Genomic DNA, 11,003 nt, shown 5'->3' on the forward strand with positions numbered 1-11,003 from the left:
TATATATATATAATAGCAATAATGTCACAAGCTACTAACTTTATATTATTGAAGTAAAAAAAAATTACTTAAATAAGGTAAATTTAGTAGCTAATTAAAATAATATAAATTATTTAAAATAGCATAATAAATAAATTAAATTTCGAATAATGTGAATCCCATATTTATTTTAGGTTTTTCATTTTAGAAGAGTCGATGTCAAGACAAATAACAAATTAATTGATATCGAGGTGAGTACTCATACTTTTAACTAATAATAATAATTTATTTTTTCTTAACTATTTTGCAGTTAATGACACTTGCACATATTTTATTCTGATTGAGACATTTTTTTCTTTATCAGTCATATTGTTGTGAAAATTTGTAGCCACTTGCTCTCATGTATTTGATGTATGTTTTATATAGTATGTTGAATTAAATGTCATAAATATATGAATGATATGTTTATGTTGGTTGTTTGTATGTGCATGATTGACTATAATGAAGTTATCTCTTGATGATATTAATGAAGAAACACTAAGGTACCCGTGTACGTATATTGAAAAGAATATTGATATTGACGTGTCTTAATTGACATTATTTTTTGACGGTGTTCCTTTGATAGTTGTGTAAATATAAAATGATATTGACATGATATTGATAGAGTAAGGTTTTTTGAATAACATCAAATATTGTATTAAAAATGATCTTAATTTACTAGAATTAAATGAAAATATGACACTAAATAGGACGCAATGGAGAAAAAGGATTCATGTAGCCGACCCCACGTAGTGGGATTAAGGCTTTGTTGTTGTTGTATCAAATATTTTTATTGATTTATTAAAAACTTGACTGACATGTTTATTGCTTCACTTTTTTTTGTATTACTGTGGTTTATGAGTATGAGTACTCACTGACATTGTTTAGCTTATTCTTGTTTTAAATTAATATTTTAGGTTTAAGTGATTTAAAAGATGAGTGATAGAAGATGAAATGTTTATAGAAGACGCGGACAACCAGCAGCGAGGTAAACTTATATATACTGCTGTAATTTAATTTGATAATCGACTTTCATTTATTAATTTGTAAATGAATATAGAAAATTTAGTTCCCATCATCCGATCGTCTATTTCCACCTTGATTAATTCTGGTTCGAGTCGTGACAAGAAATACCTTTGAAAGTTACTTTCTTGAGGTTTTATTGCACTCAACAGTGGGCATGATAATCATTTTTTTTCTTCTTTTGCATTCTAGTATCTCTATAAATAGTGCAAAGAAAATTCAAAAATTTTTATTGGATTTAAGTTTTAACAATATTCATTTGAATTTTAGTGAAAGAGCACAGTCGAAAGACAAGTAATAGATTTGGCATTCAATTATATTAAATCGATTTCCAATAAAATATGTTTGAATAGAAAGTTTTGGTGATGTATCCCTAGCAATAATAGTATGACAATTTATGATTAATAGATTTAAAAAATAGAATTATCCTCTTTATCCCCAAAAAATCGAAGTGCTTAGGTTAAAATGAACTGAAAGTGGTGTTCCTTATGGATTTACTCTAGGATGCTTGGCTAAATAATTAGCCGACAAGCTGTGATGTTAAATATTGATGTGAGAACACCAAAGGGAAGGAGGTAAATTGAGTGTGCAATATATATTTAAAATTTATTTTGAAACTTTTTCATTTCAAGCCCATAAAAATATTAATGGGATGTGATTATGAAGAATCCAATTCTTACAACAACAACAACAAGCTTTTATCCCACTAAGTGGGGTCGGTACATGAATCCTTTTTCTCCATGTGTCCTATTGAGTGTTATATTTTCATTTAATTCTAATAGATTAAGATCATTTTTTATTCAATTTGCCTAAGTCTTTTTAGGTCTACTCATGCCTTTCTTAACATAACGAATCTGAAACATCTACTCTCCTAACAAGATCATCAGATGGTCGGCATTTAATGTGACCAAACCATCTAAGTCAACTCTCTACTACTGGAGCTACACCAACCTTATCATGGTTATATTCATTTCATATTTTGTCTCTAAGTGTCAATCCACTCATCCAACTAAACAATCACATCTCAACAACACTTAACTCTGTTTTATGCTTTTCTTTTAAAAGCCAACATTCTGTGCCATAGAGCACTGCAAGTCTCACCACCATCTTATAAATAAAATTTTATGTAGGGACTGTTGACAAGATGAACGAGCTAGTAATGTTGTAATTTAAACGATCTCACTCAACTAGACTATCACATATACTTGTAAGCATGATATGCAACCTACATCAGTGATAGAAGTTCCACAGAAGCTGTGTGATGGTGATGAACAGATTTCCAGATGAGGGATTCTTGAAGTTTCTGGTACAAATAAGATGATTACTCGACACCTTAGCATATAAGCATCCACACAGATCATTATATAAACCGATAGATAAGCTCAAATAACTAAATCTATGGTAGAAAAGTTAGTAGAAATAATGATTTTTATACCTGAACTATGTGCATGCCTAAGTTTCTTTGCTTTGACTTCAGCTGGTGAGGGCTTTTGATCCTCTTCTAACGACAGTCAATGGTGGAGGCCAACACTAAGGGAAGCTGAAGAGTTGAGAGGGAGTGGCACTGGCTTTGACTAGCATTTTTTTGGCTGAATTTTGATAAAAGAACATTGTTCTTTTGTTTTAATATATATAATTTTTATTTCATTTATATTTTTATTTTATTTCCTTTTGGATGTACAGTTACAAAAGAGAGACAAAATGGTGGATGTGAGAGTTTAAGAATGTGAACATATTGGAAAGTATTGTGTATTGATTCCTAATCTTAGTGATAACCTCATCATTCTGTGGTAATGTTAACATAAACTCATGTAAGATAAATTGGGTGAAGCTTGGTGCCTTAGTATAATGCTGGGTATCTTCGTGATTGATTTTTTGCATCACCATATTTCTCCAAGTTGGACTTCTGCATCAAAGCTGCGAATATTCCCCAACCATTGAGGCATAGCTGCTACTCTGATAATGCAAGCATCTAAAGAGACATCTGATGCCTAAAATCTGCAACGCTTGTTAAATTTTCTAAATATGAGCATTTTACATCCATCCGTACTTTTTTGAATGTACACATCATTTCTCATGACAGCATAAAATATATTATAGCAACTATGTTTTGATATAGATTTGAACAAAGTTTTATTATAGCTTGTGAACTAATTTGAAAAGGCAGAAGAGTGGCAAAGCCGTCTCTTTTTTACTTTTTCCATGAGCCTAAAGATATTTTATGCAGATCTATAGCTGCTACATTGAAATGCAATTGTTATTTCAATGAGCCCCTTCTATATTTTTATTGTTAAATTTTTCCCCTTTTGGATAATATAACTTGCTGTTTTTGTCATGACCATAGTGAGCTTTTCCTTTCTCGTGCGCTGAGCAACTTCATTCTTTTGAAGGTTCACACAGTCAACAGCAGCGGTAGAAGAGAAATCAGTAATAATAGGCGAAAGGAATAGAGTTGCAGCAGAGGCACTTCAGAAAGCAATAGACAGCGGGCATAAGCGGATAGCCGTCCTTTATGGAGGTGGACATATGCCTGATTTTGGAAGACGGCTTCGCGAAGAGTTCAACATGATGCCCTCTCAGGTTCGGTGGATAACTGCCTGGTCTATAACAAAGAGGAAGCTTGACATCCAATCTCTACCATTCCTGAGGACATTGGCTGAACTCTCTGGCTGGCCTCTCAACAGGTACCAGACACTGGCCTTGTTTATTTTTTCATCTATACTTGCCGTGGATCTCTGGTTTTGGGAGCTTTTTTTTGGTACTGTTGTGAATTGGGCATCATGGGCTGCTGCAGAGGTAAACATACTGACAAATAACATATGGGGTATGTGATTTATAATGCTAGAAAACTATTTATTTATCAAGATGTATTATATATTGATGATTATGCTCATATTCAATTGTCAATATGTATAATTCTATGTTAATTTGTAGTTTGATAAGTAGGTTTTACCTGGTATCTGGATTCTTTAGATAAAGGCTTGTTTGCTGCGATGATTAAATTGTCTACCCCAGTTTTATGTACTGAAGAGCAGGATTAATGATCACATAGTCTTCCCTTGGAAATTATTAGCGTGCTTAATGAGTTAAAGCTTAACTAGACGCTTGAATTGGAAGTACTGTGCTCATAATAATAATAATAATAATAATAATAAACAAAGCAGACCCTTGTCAAGAAAAAAACAAATCTGATAGCTGTTTTTGCGAAGTTGTGCCAAAAAAAAAGGAAGTTCTAGGGTAGAATTTGGCATGATTATGTCGTCTTATTGAAATTTTCTATAGAACAAATGGTTATTAAGTTGCTTATAGTCCATTTTAGTTTTTGTTTTATGGAAAATGCTGGAGGTTTGTCGAGGGCCTTCTGTAACTTCGAACCATGTAACTGACATGGGATGGAATAGGAATAAAATTTATGAAAGAGTAGACAGCAAGCCTGAGCAGATTAAGTTATATTATCTAGTCTGATTAGTGAGAAATAAAACTCTTAAACAAGGCATGTGATTAACATTTCAAACTGGACGCATTTAACTCTAAAATTTATGCTTCTGATCTGATATACACTCATTGTATATTTCCATCCAGTGTGCTAGTTAAGAAGGCCAAAAACTAAAAAAAAAAGTTTCTTTGTAATTAAGCTAGAAGAAATATTTCTCAACCGTATATTATACTGTGTTTTATAATCATAGCTGACAGGTATTCAATAGGAACATTAGCCTCTTGGACAGATGAAAGATTTGAATAATTTATGTTTTTATTTTTCTTATTGTAAATCACTGAAAATACCTCTCTCATGAAGAATGATATTAAGTGCAAATATCACTTGAAACATAAATATGAAGTCATTAAAATCATTGAGAAATTGGATGCTCTTTAAGGGAAGAATTGTATGATCTTTTGCTATAATTCTTGGATACTGAAAGTCATCCAAATGGAAAGTCCAGGAAATATATCCAAAGAGGATATGAAGGGAAATCCGTACTTAGAAATGAAGATTCAAAAAATAAGTTAACTTTCAAAGAAAATAAAGGGAAGTGCACTCTCTCTTTTTTTTTTGGGATGATTTATATATGCCACACAATTCTTATGTATTTTCATATCTATCACCTAAACTTTGATATTTATATTAATACTACTTTATCTATACATGAACAGTTGTATTTACTTTCTTAAAGTTAATGATAATTGTTAAAGAACAAATTTTACGGAAAATTTGTTTTGTACATTCAAAAATTGGCCTTAGATAAAGTATTACAATGTTTTACAAATAAATTTCTAGACTTCTTCGATAATTTTTTTTTACAAGGACTCAAAATAAGGTCTAATTCACAATTCTCCCTCTCAAGATGAACAAAAGATATCCACTAAGCCCATTTTGTCACATAACACAAAATAAGGTCTAATTCACAACTCTCCCTCTCAAGATGAACAAAAGTTCATATCCACTAAGCCCATTTTGTCACATAACCTAGACAAATCTATTGAACTAAGTTTTTTAGTGAGGTAGTCAACCACTTCCTTCCAATGGCTAAATGCCTTCGACCGAAATACATGACTTAGCTCGAATAGCCCATTATTCAACTTTTCCTTGATGAAGAATCTATCAATCTCCACATGTTTTGTTCGATCGTGTTGCATCGGGTGTTGGCAGTGCTGATTGCTGACTTATCGTCACACAACTTCATTTGGGTTCCTCGGTCCACCTTGAGCTCGACCAACAAGGCTTTCAGCCACATCATCTCGACAACTCCTAAGGCCATGGCCCTGTACTCGGCCTCTGTTGTTGACCTTGCTACTATAGTGTATTTCTTGCTCTTCCAAGGGACCAAGTTTCCCCCTACGAACATGCACTATCTTATGGTGGATCATCTGTCATTTGCACAACTTGCCCAGTTAGCTTCACAAAAGGACTCAATGTTTACATGCCTATTCTTTCTGAAGATTAACTCCTTCCCTGGTACACTCTTCAGGTATCTCAGAATCTGATACACTGCATCTATATGACCCTTCCTTGGAGCATGCATGTAATGGTACTCCACGCTCACTGCAAAAGAGATGTCGGGTCAAGTGTGACACAAATAGATCACATGACCCACCAATCTCTGGTATCTCTCACGATCAACTAGTTCTCCTACCTTAGCACTAAGCTTAACTTTTTGGTCAATTGGAGAGACTGCAGGCTTTGCATCCCAATATGCTAATTTTGTTGAAGAGATCTAGTACATATTTTTTTTGGGACAAACCATTCCATCAGGTCCACGTGTCACTTCAATCCCAAGAAAGTATATGAGCTGTCGAAGATTATTCACATCAAATTCATTGCCCGATCTTACCTTTAGTTGGAGAATCTCTGCCTCACCATCACTAGTGACAATGATGTCATCAACATACATAATAAGTATAGTGGTGTCATCTTTATATTGTCGAAAGAGCATCGTATGGTCTGTATTAATCTGTTGATGTCTCATGCCCACCATAACATTTCTTGACTGGTCAAATCAGGCTCGAGGAGACTTCTTCAAGCCATACAATAACTTCCTGAGCTTACACACCTTGCCCACTATCTGAACTGTACTGAATCCTGACGATATCTCAAAATATTCATCCAATAATTCACTATGAAAAAATGTCTGCACACCTTATCCTCACCGTGCTAATCTTCACTATTGCTGCAAATTTTTCATCATAGTCAATGTCATATGTTTGACTGCACTCTTTCGTCACTAGTCATGCTTTGTACTGCCCCACTTTCTCTTCTGGAGTTTGCTGCACTGTAAAGCTCCATTTCAACCAACATCATTTTCCCCGTTGGTAGTGGTACTATCTCCCATGTTTGGTTTTAATTGAGAGCCCTAAGCTCTTTATGCATAGTCGCTTTCCACTTGGGATGCTCCTTAGCAACCTACCAACATTTGGGTTTAGAGACCGTCCAAAGTGCAATCAATGTTCAATGTAAATGTGATATGTTAGAATATGAAATATAGTTAGCAATGTCATGTTCCCACTTAAAATGATTTGGAGTATGTCCCATATTGTTGCGAGAGGTCCTCCTTAAAGTTGAGGGGTTTGAAGAAGATGAAAAATGAATCATATCACCTGAGAGTTATGAGTTGGAGGTGGATGGTGCAAGTGTCTCAAGAGTCGGGGAAGACCGAGACAAGAGATTAGCTGTCACAAGTGACATTGTAGACACAGTTCCTTCATTTTGCTTCATTCTCCATGTATACACCCTTAGCTCCCCTTCAACCTAAATACCACCACATCTGGGTTCACTTTCCTCATTTTTTCATTTTCTCAATTGATTCATCCCATATCACAGGACAGGACATTGCTCCCATGTGTACCACTCTCTCACCAATGCCACTCACTGCCTGCCTCATATCTTCAGTATCCGACGAGTCACCGAAGGGTGAGGTCAACTTCTAGGTGTAGTACGATTCAAATTCTCTAAATGACATATCCATGCTCATAAACAGTCTATCGGGCCCCAGCTGACATACCCCTTATGGGTAGCAGAATAACCTATGAACACACATTTTATAGCTCTGGGATCCAACTTCCCTACTAATGGTTTGTTATCCTTCACAAAACATACACATTCAATTACCTTCAATGAGATAATCCCATTATTATCTCTTTTCAATATATGACAACGAAACTTTCAATCCGACATCGTGTAGGGTTGATCAATTGAGTAGTTGCAAAACTGCTTGCCCTCATAAGTGCTTTGGGACATTCATTGTGATTATCATGCTTCAGAATACTTCTAGAAGGTGTTTATTCTTTCTCTCTATTACTCCATTTTGTGCCGATGTGTTTGAATATGTGGTTTGGTGTTGCATCCCTTAAACTCATAAGTATTTCCCAAATATTTTGTTGGTATCCTCTGTCCCGTTATTAGATCCCAATATCTTCACTAATGCATCATATTGAGCCTGATTTGCCTTGTGGAACTCTTTAAAGCAAACAAACACATCACCCTTATTTTTCATCAAATATAATCAATTAACACGAGAAAAACAATCAATAATAGTCACAAAATATTGATAACAATTAGTACAACTTGTAAAACAAGGTCCCCAAACATGAGAATGTATCAAGTCAAAAACCCCAGAATTCTTATCATAGAATTGATATAAGAGCTCCTAGTAAGCTTTCCAAACTCACAAGCATCACAAACAAGCTTTTATTTATTTTCCTTTTCATATAACGAAGGATATAACCGACTCAATAAACTAAAACAATAGTGTCCCATGCATCTGTGATTGTAACAGCAATACATCCTTCACACTTCTTTTAGATTCTCCTACTCCGTTGTTTACCATGAATGTCAAAGCCGAATCCATCCCCTCTCAATTCAAGTACTAGTCAACTATGCCACGTTTCAGTCCCCAAGTGTCCGACCCGTTCCCTTTCTCTTGGAAGATCACTTTAGTAAAATTAAATGATACAATATTTAGTTGGAGAATAATGACACGAATGGATTAAAAGGTTCACTGGAAAAAAACATACAAATATTGGATAAAGTCATATAAGTGGTACCCCTCACTATACCCTTACCAACTATAGGTTGTATTGTGCCATCAGCAGTTCAGATGCTCTCTGATACTGCTAGGGAAATATAGCAAGAAAATTCTCCAACAACAACTATTACATGTTGAGATGCACCAAAATCTATTATCCATTATGATGATCCTTTGGTGGAAATAAAAACAAAAGCATATGTATCACAAATATCTTTGTCAGAGCGAGCATAAATGTTAATATTATCTTGTTGCTTTTTGCTTCTTCTTCAAAAACTCCAAACATTCATGACCCTCATTGGTAAAAATCACACGCCTCTCTCCTTTTCTACCATCATATTTTCCCAGTAGTCTCATTTTCTACCTTTCCGACCACCACGACCATGGTCGTGGCCTCTACTTTGTCCACGTCCACTTGTCTTTCTCTCTTTAGGTGGCTTAGGACAGGTCTTACTCAAATTCCCAACTTCACCATAGTTGTAGCACTTGCAAGTCTGACTCTGGACATCTATCATACCCGAGCTCTAGTAACCAATGTTGATCGCGCACTTGGAAGTCCAGTCAGCTCTGAGTGTACCTTCATGCGACTCTTTTCCTATATCATTGCAGCAATGGGCGCATCCAGTGAAGTGATAGTCGCCTGAGCTAGGAGAACATATCTTCTCTGATAAAATGCCAAGTGCAGATGGGCTAGAAACTGTATAGTTCTCATTTGTGAAAGTTCTCCCCTTTCTTGCAATCTGGATCACCACAGCTCGACATCAGTGAGAAGTGATCAAGATCCACCCATAGTCGCTCCAGCTCTACGGAGTACTTCTGAATCGATCTATTAATCTAAACCACTGTTGCTATCCCACGTTTGAAACACCCCACCCTCATATAGTTCTTAGCTCCAACATAGGTCTTCTTTAGTTTTGCCCCGGATGTCGCTCACATTTCGAATGCCATCTATGATGAGGCAATCGACGGAACCATTGAGTTTAGTACCCAGGTATAAATCAAGACATGTGTGGTCCTCCACTCATCCCTCTCAACCCATTGAGTTTAGTACCCAGGTATAAAGCAAGACATGTGTGGTCCTCCACTCATCCCTCTCAACAGGCTTTACTCCCGTCAGATATCCCTCTAGTCTCTTCCCTACTAGAAGAGCTTTGATCTAACGTGACCAACTCAGATATGTGGTCGGTCCATCTGCAAGTTTCAAATCCACAAGTTGGAGATGTAGCTTCACTTGTAACAGAGCACGTGCTAAGGTGGAGCTTTGATCTAACGTGACCAACTTAGATATGTGGTCGGTCCATCTGCAAATTTCAAATCCACAAGATGAAAATGTAGCTTCACTTGTAACAGAGCACGTGCTAAGGTAGTAGTTCCCGTAGAAACACAAGCTCCCTGTATAAGCCCGACGAAGACATTCAGAATTTCAGGATCTATCTTTCTCAGATGTCCAAACCTTTACCTTCAACACTTTCTCCGTCTCCTGACATCCTCAATTTAAATATTCCTTAGCCTTCGTCGTTCTCTCATGCACGTACAACCAAAGTTCTCTCATCTACTATGGTTTCACAGGCGCCTACCTGTATAGAGCAGCTCAAAACATTCTGCCGCGATCCAGTAGCCCAAGGCATTGCCAGATTGGTTCTAGGGCGAGCCCGAGTGTGTCTTCTACTTCCCGGGTCACTGAATAGCATTTGTATTAGAAGCCTCCGTCAAGACCTTCCCAGTTAGCTCTAATCACGACTCGAGAATGTCTGTTGCGATTTGTCTTCCCTTCTCAGTCAGCTCTAATCGCGACTGTATCGCAGTGAAGATGTCAATCCCTTTGTTGTCATCCAAGTTAGCTCCAATCACATCTATTTGGCGATGAAGACGCCGATTATGACGTTGATGATGCACGCCGATCAACACTTGTACATTGGGTATTACAATATTTTACAAATAAACCCTTAAACTTCTTCAATATTTCCTTTTTACCCTAAGTACTCTAAATAATGTCTAATTCTCAACAGTTGTAATTTAGATTTAGTGAGTATTACAAATGTAAAATCATATTTTAGGTGTTAGATATGTAACTTTATTAGAATTATAGTAGTAAAGAGCCAAACTGTATACAAAGTATGGATCTAAGAAACAAAATAAAGTTATAGAGTAAAACAGAAGGAGAAAATTTCTAATTAAGTCCGGACTGGAGTGCAAAGACCATCTCGAGAAGCAGCACATCATTTGATTATTAAAATTATTGCCCTTGGTTTCTGAAGGGCTTCCAGAGGGAAACAAAAAATTAAAAATGATCATAAGGATAAAAGCTGAGCCTGTAAAAAAGATAAACATTCAATATGAGGGGCAGCTACTCATTATTGTCTAACACAATTCCACCAGCAGCATAAGTAGCAGGAATTAATTAGAATTTCGAAAATTAGAGAACAATTAATTGAATTTTAC

The 11,003-nt window shown here is 35.8% G+C and overlaps 1 protein-coding gene across 1 annotated transcript in view; it reads left to right on the forward strand.

Moving 5' to 3' along the window:
• LOC110026977 overlaps positions 1-3,922 on the forward strand; it is a 46,982-nt gene extending 43,060 nt beyond the window's left edge. Inside the window, exon 6 of the mRNA XM_020728224.1 lies at positions 3,432-3,922. Coding sequence (XP_020583883.1) covers positions 3,432-3,873 — 442 coding nt within the window. The 3' untranslated portion in view covers positions 3,874-3,922. The remainder of the gene's footprint in view (positions 1-3,431) is intronic.
• The last annotated feature ends 7,081 nt before the right edge of the window (positions 3,923-11,003 follow it).

The sequence above is a fragment of the Phalaenopsis equestris genome, unplaced genomic scaffold (assembly GCF_001263595.1).
Source record: "Phalaenopsis equestris unplaced genomic scaffold, ASM126359v1 Scaffold000410, whole genome shotgun sequence".
In the NCBI taxonomy this organism is placed as follows: Eukaryota; Viridiplantae; Streptophyta; class Magnoliopsida; order Asparagales; family Orchidaceae; genus Phalaenopsis; species Phalaenopsis equestris.